The sequence below is a fragment of the Limanda limanda genome, chromosome 7 (genome assembly GCF_963576545.1).
Source record: "Limanda limanda chromosome 7, fLimLim1.1, whole genome shotgun sequence".
Taxonomy (NCBI): Eukaryota; Metazoa; Chordata; class Actinopteri; order Pleuronectiformes; family Pleuronectidae; genus Limanda; species Limanda limanda.
The window spans coordinates 687,349-702,562 of NC_083642.1; the positions used below are offsets into that span (position 1 = coordinate 687,349).

Below are 15,214 nucleotides of genomic sequence, written 5' to 3' on the forward strand. Positions count from 1 at the left end.
GGCGTGCTTCCTCTGGACTTCAGCACGCCGACCTCCTCTTCCTCGTCGTCCGAGGACCCGCCCCCCCCACGCCTGGCCGCCTCCCACCTGCCCGTCACCGTGTCGGCGGCGGCGGCGGCGCTGCTCGGCGCTCTGCACCCCAACGCGCCCGAGGAGCTGCGCAGGAAGTTCCCGCTGGCGGCCAAACCGCCGCCGGCTCCACACCCGGCGCTGCCGCTGCCGCACACTCCTCACACACACAACACCAACACAACCAACACACACTCCCAGGCACACGCACACACCGCCGAGCTGCGACTGGACCGGGACAGCAGGGACTACGGGGCAAAGGTCAGAGGTCACACACACATCACTGAAGTAACACAACATCACTGAAGTAACACAACATCACTGAGGTCACACACACATCACTGAAGTAACACAACATCACTGAAGTAACACAACATCACTGAAGTAACACAACATCACTGAAGTAACACAACATCACTGAAGTAACACAACATCACTGAGGTCACACACAACATCACTGAGGTCACACACAACATCACTGAAGTAACACAACATCACTGAAGTAACACAACATCACTGAGGTCACACACAACATCACTGAAGTAACACAACATCACTGAAGTAACACAACATCACTGAAGTAACACAACATCACTGAAGTAACACAACATAGATAGATAGATAGATAGATAGATAGATAGATAGATAGATAGATAGATAGATAGATAGATAGATGGATGGATGGATGGATGGATGGATGGATGGATGGATGGATGGATGGATGGATGGATGGATGGATGGATGGATGGATGGATGGATGGATGGATGGATGGATGGATGGATGGATGGATGGATGGATGGATGGATGGATGGATGGATGGATGGATGGATGGATGGATGGATGGATGGATGGATGGATAGATAGATAGATAGATAGATAGATAGATAGATAGATAGATAGATAGATAGATAGATAGATAGATAGATAGATAGATAGATAGATAGATAGATAGATAGATAGATAGATTACTTTATTCATCTCCGAAGGGAAATTAAGTCGTCATAGCAGCCGGTATATTTGAATACAATAAAACACAATACAATACAATAGTCACTGAAGTAACACAACATCACTGAGGTCACACACACGTCACTGAAGCAACACAACATCACTGAAGCAACACAACATCACTGAAGTAACACACACGTCACTGAAGTAACACAACAGACACATGACCTAATACGATGAGAACTGATCTGAATCACAGACGTCCTTCCTTCTCTCCTTCCTTCTCTCCTTCTTTCACTCCTTCCTTCCTTCCTTCCTTCCTTCCTTCCTTCCTTCCTTCCTTCCTTCCTTCCTTCCTTCCTTCCTTCCTTCCTTCCTTCCTTCCTTCCTTCCTTCCTTCCTTCCTTCCTTCCTTCCTTCCTTCCTTCCTTCCTTCCTTCCTTCCTTCCTTCCTTCCTTCCTTCCTTCCTTCCTTCCTTCCTTCCTTCCTTCCTTCCTTCCTTCCTTCCTTCCTTCCTTCCTTCCTTCCTTCCTTCCGTCCTTCCTTCCTTCCTTCCTTCCTTCCTTCCTTCCTTCCTTCCTTCCTTCTCTCCTTCCTTCTCTCTTTCCGTCCTTCTCTCCTTCCTTCTCTCCTTCCTTCTCTTCTTCCTTCCTTCTCTCCTTCCTTCTGTCCTTCACTCCTTCCTTCCTTCCTGCTCTCTTTTCTCCTTCTCTCCTTCTCTCCTTCCTTTCCTCCTTCCTTCCTTCTGTCCTTCCTTCCTTCTCTCCTCCATCTCTTTGTATGGAGCTGAAAAGCAGAAGCTGAAGAACAATACACAAACCGACCTTGGAGGAAACACATTTTTGACAGAAAGGCTACATGCAACATTAACACACACTAACACACACACTCACACACACACACACACACACACACACACACTCACACACACACACACACACACACACACACTCACACACACACACACACACACAGACAGTGAAAGAGAGATATTCACACTCATGCTCCTTTTTCTCATTAAGCCAACAAATATTCTTCTCACACACAACAGTTCACTTGTGTGTTAGTGAGTGAGTGTGTGTGTGTGTGTTGTCTAACAACAGCTCCATCCATTGTGTGTACCTTGTATTTATGTATTTATGTCGTACGTAACAGACCTGTCACACTTTCTGTTTCCTCTGTTCGTTTACGTCTCAGGTTCAAAAAGCTAATTTAGTGCGAGTGTTTTTGTTTCGTCAAAACATCTTTTGTGACTCTTTAAATTTAATAAAACCCAATGAGAATCTGATTCAGTGTTGAGGTAACAACTATGTTATACACTATATTATATTACTATTACTATATAACTATAACATTAAACAGTGGATAGATTTGAAGACTGATCGTCACCTCTGGTTGTTAAATATTCACGAGAGTCCTGCCTGTAACTCTGTGTGTGTGTGTGTGTTTATTGTGTGTTTATTGTGTGTGTGTGTGTGTTTAGTCTCCTCAGTACAGTTCCGGCGGCAGCTACGACAGCGTGAAGATGGACCTGAGCGCCGAGGACCTGACCACAGGGCGCCACGGCAACCAGGTCGCCGCGGACGACGATGACGACGACCACGACGACCACGACGACAACGACAAGATCAACGACACAGAGGGCGTCGACCCCGAGAGACTAAAGGCCTTTAACGTGAGTCTGAGGCGCTCGGCCCCGCCCACCATGATGTCACCACAGGGAACAAGAACACGCCCTCTGGTTCACGGCTTCGATCACGTGACTGAAACATTACGCTGAGTCGTTCCCGGGAACTTTGGAATTGATTTGAAACTTTTAGAGACAGATATGTTTCACAGGAGTCGGCTGAGACCAAAGTGGAGCATAAAGCCGAATATAAAACTTAATACAACTCTGAGTCATTTTTCTTTGATACAGATTCTTCGATGTTGTGATGGTTCAGTGAATGAAAACTTTAAAAAGTCAGAGCTTCCTGTTTCCTGAGCAAAGAGAACAAAGAGTTCATCTTAAACACAAACTCAGTCAGACTTGAATTCACCAAAGAAGACGACTTACAGAAACTGTGCAAACCTTGTTTCTGAACCAGTTGTGTTGTTCTCCTGCAGATGTTTGTGCGTCTGTTTGTGGACGAGAACTTGGATCGGATGGTTCCGATCTCCAAACAGCCCAAGGAGAAGATCCAGGCCATCATCGAGTCCTGCAGCCGACAGTTCCCCGAGTTCCAGGAACGAGCTCGCAAGCGCATCCGCACCTACCTCAAGTCCTGCCGACGCATGAAGAAGAACGGCATGGAGGTACTGCCCCCCCCCCCCCGGTGGATATCATTAGCTTCTCTGGCAGCGACACGTCTTCATCACACAGCTCAATAAACAATCATATCAATTAATCTATTGATTATTCATGTCAGAAAACACCAGAAGAGGCTTTTTATAATGTAAATAGATATCAAGGAATCCTCTTGAGAAAGTAAAGTCAGTAAACTGAAGTAAAACCTTTCAGATCTGTTGTTCTGTAGATACAGGACGTTAGACTCTGCTGATTGAGACAATAATACCCATAATGCAACGCTTGTGATTGGGTGAAACCTTGAGGGAATCAGGGAGCTGCAGATCCTCCTCTCTTCACTCTGATGGGTTTTGTTCTCACGGTTTCTCTGTGTATGAACATGATGGTGAACGAAACCTGTTCAGTGGGAACTTGTGAATTAATCAAATTATTATAACTGATTCATATACGAGGACGGAGCATTAAGGTCATAGAGACAAAAGATCAGTTTGAGTGAATAACCATGAAGGAGAACTGGTTCTCTCTGGAGTTTCTCTCCTTGATAAGCAGCAACAAACATGATCATCTTTTGTGATGAGACCATAGAATGTGCCTGTAAATTGGTTGCTATAGAAACAACATGCTCTTGTTGATTTATTCCAGTTGTGACAGGATTCAGAATATCTGAATGTACGAGCTCGTAAATACAACACAACACAAAGGACAAAATGGTTTGAATCCACACAACATCTGCAGGAAGCAACAAACTAGTGCAGATGATTAATCTACTGAAACAATACGAACGATGAAGACAGTTCCAGCTCCTGCAGGTGAAGACGCTCAGGACGTCCTCGTCTTCTCAGTCACTACAAGTGTCCCAGAGAAGTCCTCACCTGGTCCGGTCACATGGTTCTGAGACTGAATTCATACGGATCACAAGAGATACTGTAACAACTCAGGTCTCATCTCCTCAGTTCATCTGCTCCTTATCTCCTTCACACTCTATGTATAAACACTTTAAACATGAAGTTACAAACTGGTTCTTCTCATGTAGTGAATCCTGTTGTTGTGTTGATGTGTTGTTGTGTTGTTGTGTTGTTGTGTTCACTTCCATCAGCATCTGTTGGACTTGTGTCTGTTGATTGACGTTGATTGACTCATCTCCTGATGCAGCCACACTGTTGGAATCTGTGCATCAGTCACAGGCAGGTCTCTGCTGCCCCCCAGTGGTGAAGAATGATGTGACATCAGTCTGTGTGACATCATCATTCTCCATCATCTCAGTGAAAGAGTCGCTCAGGTCCAAGCTCGTCTTGAGACCTTCGACCTGAAAACATAAAAGAAACAAGTTTATATGATGAAAGCAGATTCACACGTGCTCCACTTCTGTGGGAAGTTCAGCAACAATCATGGAATAAACCTTCTGATCCAGTGTTTATCTCCATGGTAGAAAGAGAATGTGTTGGACTGTCAGGTAGAATCAGATGTTAACGTGTCCACATGTCTCCGTCTGTCTGTGGTCTCAGACCCGTCCCACGCCACCGCACCTCACCTCAGCCATGGCCGAGAACATCCTGGCGTCCGCCTGCGAGAACGAGTCACGCAACGCTGCCAAGAGGATGCGTCTGGAAGCCTACCACGTGAGTGTGTGTGTGTGTGTGTGTGTGTGAGTGTGTGTGTGTGTGTGTGTGTGTGTGTGAGTGTGTGTGTGTGTGTGTGTGTGTGTGTGTGTGTGTGTGTGTCTGTTCACATGGAAACCAGTGGTTCTGTGTTTGTACTGTTTCATTGTTCACTTGTTCTAAATCTGCCTTCTTGAAAACGTTCACAGCATCATCAGCGACTCTAGAATGTTTTTATTCTGACCTCTGACCTCTGATCGCCCCCGGTTCTCACTTCCTGTTTGGTTTTGCCAGGATGAGCAGATCTCTCCGGAGAAGCCGACCGGCGGCGGCGGCGCTCTGAGGGAGCCGGCGTCGCTCGCCCACTTCTCGCTGGCCGCCTCCGCCTTCTCCTCGCAGGACGCTCAGCTCTACATCAACGGAGCTGGCTTGAGCTACGGTTACCGTGGATACCCAGGCCTGGGCGCCGCCATGCCACACCCCGTCTCCCTGACGACCAGCGGCGCCGCTCAGGGCAACGGTGAGGACGGGAGAGGGGTGGAGGACAGATGTAGAGAGAGGAAGAAGAGTGGGAGAGAGGAGGGAGAGAGAGGGAGAGGAAGAGATGTGAGAGGAAGAGAAGAGAGAGAGGAAGAGTGAGAGGAGGAAGAGTGAGAGGAAGAAGAGACAGAGAGAGGAAGAGTGAGAGAAAGAGATGTGAGAGTGAGGAAGAAGAGTGAGAGAGAGGAGGGAGAGAGAGGGAGAGGAAGAGATGTGAGAGAGAGGAAGAAGAGTGAGAGAGAGGAGGAAGAGTGAGAGAGAGGAAGAAGAGAGGGAGAGGAAGAAGGGTGAGAGAGAGGAAGAAGAGTGAGAGAGAGGAGGAAGAGTGAGAGAGAGGAAGAAGAGAATGAGAGGAAGAAGAGACAGAGTCAGAGGAGTGAGAGAGGAGGAAGAGTGAGAGGAGGAAGAGTGAGAGAGGAAGAGGAGACAGAGAGGAAGAAGAGTGAGAGGAGGAAGAGAGAGAGGAAGAAGAGTGTGAGGAGGAAGAGTGAGAGAGGAAGAAGAGACAGAGAGGAAGAAGGGAGAGAGAGGAAGAGATGTGAGAGGAAGAAGAGACAGAGAGGAAGAAGAGTGGGAGGAAGAGTGAGAGGAAGAAAAGTGAGAGGAGGAAGAGTGAGAGAATGAAGAGTGAGAGAAGAAGAGAATGAGAGGAAGAAGAGTGAGAGAGGAGGAAGATTGAGAGGAAGAAGATAGAGAGAGAGGGAGAGAGAGAGTGAAAGAAGAGACAGCAGAAGAAGAGACAGAGAGGCAGAAGAGTGAGAGAGAATGAAGAGTGAGAGGAAGAAGAGTGAGAGAGAGGAAGAAGGGAGAGAGAGAGGAAGAGATGTGAGAGGAAGAGAAGAGAGAGAGGAAGAGATGTGAGAGAGAGGAAGAAGAGTGAGAGAGAGGAAGAAGAGTGAGAGAGAGGAGGAAGAGTGAGAGAGAGGAAGAAGAATGAGAGAGAGGAGGAAGAGTGAGAGAGAGGAAGAAGAGTGAGAGAGAGGAAGAGTGAGAGGAAGAAGAGTGAGAGAGAGGAGGAAGAGTGAGAGAGAGGAAGAAGAGTGAGAGAGAGGAAGAAGAGTGAGAGAGGAGGAAGAGTGAGAGGAAGAAGAGTGAGAGAGGAGTAAGAGTGAGAGAGAGGAAGAAGAGTGAGAGAGAGGAGGAAGAGTGAGAGGAAGAAGAGTGATAGGAAGAAGAGAGAGAGGAAGAAGAGTGGGAGGAAGAGTGAGAGGAAGAAAAGTGAGAGGAGGAAGAGTGAGAGAATGAAGAGTGAGAGAAGAAGAGAATGAGAGGAAGAAGAGTGAGAGAGGAGGAAGATTGAGAGGAAGAAGATAGAGAGAGAGGGAGAGAGAGAGTGAAAGAAGAGACAGCAGAAGAAGAGACAGAGAGGCAGAAGAGTGAGAGAGAATGAAGAGTGAGAGGAAGAAGAGTGAGAGAGAGGAAGAAGGGAGAGAGAGAGGAAGAGATGTGAGAGGAAGAGAAGAGAGAGAGGAAGAGATGTGAGAGAGAGGAAGAAGAGTGAGAGAGAGGAAGAAGAGTGAGAGAGAGGAAGAAGAGTGAGAGAGAGGAGGAAGAGTGAGAGAGAGGAAGAAGAATGAGAGAGAGGAGGAAGAGTGAGAGAGAGGAAGAAGAGTGAGAGAGAGGAAGAGTGAGAGGAAGAAGAGTGAGAGAGAGGAGGAAGAGTGAGAGAGAGGAAGAAGAGTGAGAGAGAGGAAGAAGAGTGAGAGAGGAGGAAGAGTGAGAGGAAGAAGAGTGAGAGAGGAGTAAGAGTGAGAGAGAGGAAGAAGAGTGAGAGAGAGGAGGAAGAGTGAGAGGAAGAAGAGTGATAGGAAGAAGAGAGAGAGGAAGAAGAGACAGAGGAAGAAGAGTGAGAGGAAGAAGAGAGAGAGGAAGAAGAGAGAGAGGAAGCTGGAAGCTAAGAGAGGGAGAGAGAAGTGGAGGTGGTGAGGGAGGGAAAGGAGGATGAGAAGTAAACGAGTGAAGGATGATTTAGTGATGAATAAGAAGGAAGAGGAATCTAAGGAGTGTAAACAGATGGAAGTGAAGTTTGTCATTTTGAACTGATATTTTATATTGTTCTCTCTCTGCTCCTCCATTCTTTCTGTACCTCCCTCCTTTACTTCACCTCCTCCACCTCCTCCCTCCTTCTGTGTCCCACCTTCATTTACCTTTCTCTCCATCCCTCCTCCTTCACTGCTCCTCCTCTCCTCATCCATACTCTCCTCTTTCCTTCAGGCCCCACAGACCTCAGCATGAAGTCCCTCTCCTCCGCCAACATCACTAGCTCCGCCTCTTCCGCCGCCGCCAACAGCCTGGTTGGGCGTGGCAGCGGGGGTGCTGGAGGGGGCGGGGCCTCCACCCAGCTCAGCCAACCGGAGATCACCGCCGTGCGTCAGCTGATCGCCGGCTACCGGGAGTCGGCCGCCTTCCTGCTGCGCTCAGCCGACGAGCTGGAGAACCTCATCCTGCAGCAGAACTGATCCGTGGGAAACACACAGACACACACAGACACACACATACACACAGACGCACACACACACACACACACACACACACACACACACACACACACACAGACACACACTTTATCCTGCGTCTCCTCCTTGAAGCCGAACACAGGACTTGATCGTGTTTCTGCTCCTCCTTCCGGAAATCGTTTTCTCCTCATTTGCCTTTTCTCCTGAAACTTTTCTCCGCTTCTCGTTTAGAAGAAGAAGTGGGACGGGGGGGGGGGCAACCAATCCCGGCCCTTCAAGAATCAAACAATCCATCAACAACCTCAATAAATCCGTTCTGCCTGAGGGGGGGGGGGTGTTTTGTTTTAAGTAAAAGGAGATTGGACTGTTGGACTGAATCTGGAGGAGGAGCCTCACAATCAGGAGGAGGAGGAGGAGGAGGAGGAGGAGGAACAGACTTTGTTGAAGTTCTCCTCTGAAGCTCCGCCCCCGTGGGGGTGTGATTGACGGGTGCCCCGGCCAACACTGTCTTACGATCGTAACAATTAAAAAAATAACACGACTCTCTGAGGAGTTCTGAAGGAGTTTGTTAAAACGACTTTTCTGCGACTGACGATTTCATTTTTTTGTGGGGGGGGGGGCGGGGGGTGGGGGGGGCGTCCAGTGAGCATTTTATTTTCTGTTTTCCAGTTTTTTTTCTCAAGTGACTGAAGGAAACGTTTTGACTTTTCTTATAAAACTAATCCCGGGGACGACTCAGCGTCTGGAGCCGGAGGCGAGTGGAGAAGAAATCAGATAAAAAAAATTGTTTCTTTGGTTTTTAAATGAAAAAAATGAAAATATGGAGGAAGAGAGAATTTCTTTTTTCTGTGCTCGCTTGTAAATAAGCTCTTTGTGTCCAACAGCACTTTCCTTCAGCCTCTTGAATCCTCAGCCCTGAGAACCAGGGAGCGACATGATACTTATGCATCCAAGACGCCATGTTGACCACCAGGAAATACCTCAGACCTGCCAATCACACACACACACACACACACACACACACACACAGACACACACACACACACACACAGACACACACACACACACACAGACACACACACACACACACAGACACAGACACAGACACTCACACACACACACACACACTCACACACACACACACACACACACACACACACACACACACACACACACTCACACACACACACTCACACACACACACCAGTTTACTTCTCACCACCTGATGTCTTCAGGCAGGAGAATCGAACGATGTTGTCATAGCGACGAAGCTTTTCTCAAACTGAAATCTTTTTGTTCACCTGTTTGTTCGCTGCTGTAAATAATCAGATCATCTGAAAAACGTGAGAAGAAGCAGAGCGGAGGAGAAGAGGAGGAGGAGACGAGACTGATGGTGTGTGTGTGTGAGAGTGTGTGAGTGTGTGTCTGTGTGAGTGTGTGTGTCTGTGTGAGTGTGTGGATGTGAACGCCAATGAAACCTCAGCATCACTCTCCTCCTCCTCCTCCTCCTCCTCTGTATTGGACCTATTCTACTCTTCTTCTTCGTGGACCTACCCCTCCTCCTCTTCCTCCTCTGCTCCTGGTCCAGGCATCAGAGGAAGAGGAGGAGCTCTGTCTTACTGTGTTTGTCTGAGACGGCCATTACTGATGTTATAGTTCTCATTATGATGATGAACTCTCATGTTGCTGCTGCTATACAAGCCGGACCTTCTGCCATAGACCTGAAACCTCAACACGGGTGTTAGCTCGCCGCCGCCGCCGCGCGACCCCGACTGAACGACCTCCTGCGGCTCGGCTGCGACTTCAGCTCGACCACAACAAAGCAAAAACAACTCAGAGACGTTGAACTCTGGTGAAACCTCCCGTTGGGTGTCGGAGCGCTCGGACCACGCCTCTGTTTTTGCTTCACAGGGCTCGATTCATGTTAATTCATGTTTTTGTGGATTTCTCTTTGTTTTCATTTCTTTCCACTTTTCTATCCGAGGCCAATGATTATGTGTTGGAAGCAGAAAAATGTGTTTTGGATCCAAAGCAAAGAGTCTAAAGTGGTGAAGTGCTGCAGAGAACTGAGCGTTAAAGCTTCATATTATTATTCAGCCATGTTGTTTTACACTGTATGAAGGTTTTGTTTTTATTATCAAACCAGTGGGAGCTTGAAAATCCTATTGACTGGAACCTGTTTGCTCCCACAGGCCCCTCCCACTGGCCTCGACCTGTTGATGAAGGGGCTGATTCACATGAGGAGAAACACTGTTAGCTCATTGGTTTTCTTGCTGAAATGTAGATGAGCATCACTTCACTGTCTGTACTGTGAATGAAGGCTTGTTTAGCCTGTTAGCTTAGCATAAAGACTGGAAACAGAGGAGGCTGCTGCTGTGACTATGAAATCTGAAAAAAGGCCAAAGTGAAATATTTGTGCTTGTATGTGACGGACAAGAAATTGTTTGGCACCCGATGCATCCCATAAGATACAACGATGTAGCCAGGCTAGGCTAGGCTAGGCTAGGCTAGGGGTTTTCCTCTGTTTTTCCTCCTCATGCTAAGCTAAGCTTCATATTCACCGTACAGAACATAGACTGTAAATAAAGATGGTCGACGTTTCAAATTCAAACCAAAAATGAAGAATTGTCAAACATCGTGAGATAAGAACGACCTAAAGGGACAGAAACCATTTATTTAACATCTACTTAGATTTGTATAGTTTGGTCCATGTCCCACCTGCTAACACGAAGGAGGTTTATTCTGCAGTCAGCCACCAGGGGGCGATCCAGATGTCGTCCATCTTTATTCAGTCTGTGGTGCAGACGTGATCTGAACGATGAGCGGCCTGGTCCCTGAGAAGTTGAGTTATTCCTCGAAGGAGCTTTGACTCTGGTAACATTTAACTTTAGTCATTTAATTATTAATATTATGATTACTATTATTATATTTATTATTATTGGTGCCACCTCCAGAGCTTAACCAGAGTTATTCCTTGTTGTATTTGTTTGGTTTTTGATACATGTCGACCAGGAGGTTTGAAAATGAACAAAAAGACAAATGTGGCTTATTCCCGCGGAGGCGTGGCTTCTGTTTCCTGTCGATGTGGCGTCACTGTAACTTTCTCCTTATTGCACTGAAGCTACATCTGTGATTTGAAGGGGGGGGGGGGCTCTCTGTGTATGTATGCATGTTTCCCAGGAGGCATCACACCCTCCCCCAACTTGCACTGGTGAGGACGAGGTGTCGTGGTTTTTTATTTGTGTTTGTTTGGATGCAGCTGATAATCATTCCCTGGTTGTGCTGGTGCCAGGCTGCTCGGTGCTGCCCCCTGCTGGTCACATCTGTCACGCAGGCTGCAGGACGACCACACGCTAACGCCATTAGTTCACGAAGACGCTCGAATCATTAAACACGAAAACCTCCAGGCGTTCACGTTTCGGCTTCACCACAAAAAAAATTGTCTTGGGATGAAAATGTAAATTGTTTGATTGAAGAAACATCAGATTTAGAGCAGTTACAGAATATTGTGATCACGACACAAACGAGACAAATATGCAACAAAATCAAAGACACACCCGACAGAAGAGAAACAGGAGAGATGCATGATGGGAAGTCATGAGTTTGAGTTCTCAGCCTTTAGAAAGAAACTCATTCCGTTAGATGTTGTGAGACCTTGAGGTTCAATCAGTGCTCGTGCCTCTTCGTCCACGGCAGCTGAGCTCGTGGACTCGTGATGTTTTCGTGATGTTTCTCGTGATATCTCAGGAAAGCTGTGAGGGAGGTTTTCAGAATTCATACATTTATTATTATAAAATACTGGTATTAGCTTCCGAAGCCCAAACATGAGACTGAGCGGACCCAGCGTCTTCTCTCCTGCTGAGTCACACTGTGGGAGTTCATGTGCTCGGAGAACTTTCAGATGAACTTCTCAGTTTCCCCTGGATGTGAAAACCTGCTGTGATTTATTTTTCCTCTGTTTTAATTTGACTTGTGGTCTGAAGCCGGTTGTGTGACGTCTGTGAGAGAGTCATGAATCAGTGGAACCTGTGATGTGCAGATGATAATACTGTGAACAGTTTGTGTGACGGAGACGTGAAGCTCAGAGTCTCAGAGTCGTCTCATCAGAAGAGCAAAGAAGGATTTGAACCCTTTGGTTCCTCAGGATGGAAATGGAGTTAAAGATGCTCTGTACGTGAAGAAGCTTTGATTTGGTTTCCATCAGATCCTCAAACTGCTTCTGGGAGATGGGATGGATTTTGTATTTGTGGGAGTAGGTCCCGAGTGAATCTCTGAGACGCAGCAGACGCTGAGTCACTCAGAGGTTTAAAGTCACCTGAACATGTGAACTACACCTGAGGATGTTTGGGATCTTCTCATTGGTTCGTTGGGACGTCAGTAAAGTTCTGCACGTGTTTCTGAACCCAGGTCAGTTTACTACGAAGCCACAGAGCAGCAGAACAACCACACGGAAAAAACACCAACAACTGTAAAGAGTAAAAATACAAAAGCAAATGACAATCTGTAGAAAGGTGTGATTTGCTCACAGTTTGATTTCCTGTAGTTTACAGTCGGACGGACTGGGAGAAGAATCCGGGTGTTCAGCCATAATCAGAGGAATCCTACGCCCAAGCTCCGCCTCCTCCTGTCTCAACCTGCCGACACATTTCTATATTTCAGTATTATATGGTTATTTGTTATTAATAATGTTCTCCTTGATACTTTTGTTTTATAGCCATATTTTATAGTGTGAGTCAAGGGGTCTTTTTTTAAGGAGATATTTTGTACAATATTCTGAAACCAGTTCACTGCACATTCCAAACATGGAAGAACCCAGATCGACGGCAGGAACCCGAGCGGCTTCGTCCGAACCTCGGGAACATACGAGTCGCATTATGATTTATTATAACTGAAAAACTCACAGCGTGTTTACTAATCTACAGATGTTGTGAAAGACGACGTAATCGACAAAAACACTTATTTATTTTCATTTTAGAATCAAAGTCTGTTTTTCAAACCGTTAAATGTTTTATTTCAGGTTTTTCTTTTGCTCATCCAACAGTTACTTTTATTTTCGGACCCTTCCCCCCCGGCTAAATTTTATTTTAGTGAAAAACAGCCAAACTTTTGAAGCTTATCTTAGTTCATCTTAACATTGAGTTCCTGCTCGACTGAGTTGAACAGGATTTATTCTTCAGGTTTAAACTGGTTTGAATGGTTCTGACGCTGCAGAGTCTGAAGCTTCTGGATGAAGTCGCTCGGGTTCCTGCACTCGGTCACATGATCAGCCTCTGACTCGGTCACATGATCAGCCTCTGACTCGGTCACATGATCAGCCTCTGACTCGGTCACATGATCAGCCTCTGACGTGAGGATCAAATCACTGCAGTTGTAGTTTTAAGCTGGTTTTATTTTTCTATCCCAGTTGGTTCCCAGTGTGGACGGTTCCCCCCCGAGCTGTGTAGGTTCCTGTCCTGTCTCCCTCTCTCTCTCTTTCTCTTCCTCTTCCTCGTGGCGTTTCCTCGTGGTCACCTGACCTCGCCCCAGACTCTTGATTGTCTGGTTTCCTCCAGCAGAGCTTCGGACCAGCCGCAGCCTCATGACTCCACTCAGTGGAAGTCTGATGTTTACATGTACAGTTTCTCGTTTGGTTTTTCTGATTTCCTCTAATCTCTCTGTTTCCCGTTGCCCTGACTCCCTCCTCCCCCACTGGAGGGAAAGGGTACTGCGTCTAATTATCACCATTTCACACACAAGCCTTCACACCAGGGGGCGCGTTGGCGTTTCTCAGTTTTTAATCCCGCCTCCTTTTAGAAACGCCTTGTTAGCGTTGAGCGTTGAAGTCTGCAGGAGGCTGATTCCTGTGTGGGGGGGCTGACCTTTGACCTCTCGGCTGACTCCACAGCACACACAATCACAGCCGGGGGAGCCGGTTCCTCAGCGAACGATAAGCCATGACGGACCCTGGTGTTTGTCTCCCAGTCTCTGTCTCCCAGTCTCTGTCTCCCAGTGTCTGTCTCCCAGTGTCTGTCTCCCAGTCTCCGGTCTCCCACTCTCCCGTCTCCCAGTGTCTGTCTCCCAGTGTCCAACTGTCCGGTCTCCCAGTCTCCGGTCTCCCACTCTCCCGTCTCCCAGTGTCTGTCTCCCAGTCTCCGGTCTCCCACTCTCCCGTCTCCCAGTGTCTGTCTCCCAGTGTCCGGTCTCCCACTGTCTGTCTCCCAGTGTCCAACTGTATGTCTCCCAGTGTCCGGTATCCCAGTCTCCCAGTCTCCGGTCTCCCACTGTCTGTCTCCCGGTCTCCCAGTGTCCCGTCTCCCAGTCTATTCGTATATTTATTTAACTTTAAACTGCAGAGGACAGAACTCCACCTCAGGAAAACGACCGGACGTCTCTTTTGTAAAACCTCTTTGACCTGAAGCCACTCCCACTCTGTGTTTGATACCAGATGAATCAGATCAATTCTGTTCCTGTTTGTTGTGTTTATTATTATTATATATAACAGTGGATTCCTTTTCTCTACCTGTGGCTGATTCTTTTCATTCTTTAGAAAGTGTTGATATATGTGAAGCATCTTAAAACACCATGAAGAAGAAGCTGAGTGTTTCTTCTTCTGTGGGAACTAAACCATGAGAACATATCACTCGGGTCCTGGACAGAACCAGTGACTGGAGATCTGAGCTTTCTGTCGTGTGATGTCACTGCTGCGGCTGAAATGTTCCTGTGACCTTTACGTTCTGTTGTTTCTGTTGTTTCCTCCCGAGCTGTACGTCACAAAGCTAAATATACTAATAAAACAGTGTGCTATCTATCAAACTGACTCTGAGCTGCTTCTCTGGGACCTTCTGGATTCTTCCTCCACCGGTTTCAGAAGATTCACACGTTCTGTTGACAGAGAGAAGTCAACGTTTCACTTCAGATCTGGATTCGTTGGACGTGATGTTCCTCACAGAGTCGAGTTGGAGCTTCTGGAACTTTCACCCACGTGACGCTGCTCCTCAGAGTCTGAAGGTTCCAGGAGGAAACAGAGACGTCCTCCTCAGATGTTGTTGAATAGATTCTCTGATCTCAGGTTTCACTCTCATTCTCCGGTTGTGTTTCACACCAAAGAACAAAACTCATCTTCTTCTCACCACATCTGGGTGAGGGTTACAACCATAGATTTATATATAAAGGCTAGATGTCTCGGCCAATGGAGTCGAACCTCCGCACATGGCGGCCATCTTGCTACAGGCAGCTCGCCCACCCATAACATTGTGTTGTAATGATACGTACTTTTTAAATAACCATAACTTTCTCAATTTTCGACTGATTTTTAAACGGTTTGGTTTGTTATAA

General features: G+C 47.0%; 1 protein-coding gene across 1 annotated transcript in view; it reads left to right on the forward strand.

The window, feature by feature from the left end:
* LOC133004538 (nucleolar protein 4-like) overlaps positions 1-7,903 on the forward strand; it is a 107,467-nt gene extending 99,564 nt beyond the window's left edge. Inside the window, exons 7-12 of the mRNA XM_061074003.1 lie at positions 1-330; positions 2,503-2,694; positions 3,126-3,314; positions 4,812-4,925; positions 5,199-5,424; positions 7,659-7,903. The exon at positions 1-330 is cut by the window's left edge and continues 134 nt beyond it. Coding sequence (XP_060929986.1) covers positions 1-330; positions 2,503-2,694; positions 3,126-3,314; positions 4,812-4,925; positions 5,199-5,424; positions 7,659-7,903 — 1,296 coding nt within the window. The remainder of the gene's footprint in view (positions 331-2,502; positions 2,695-3,125; positions 3,315-4,811; positions 4,926-5,198; positions 5,425-7,658) is intronic.
* The last annotated feature ends 7,311 nt before the right edge of the window (positions 7,904-15,214 follow it).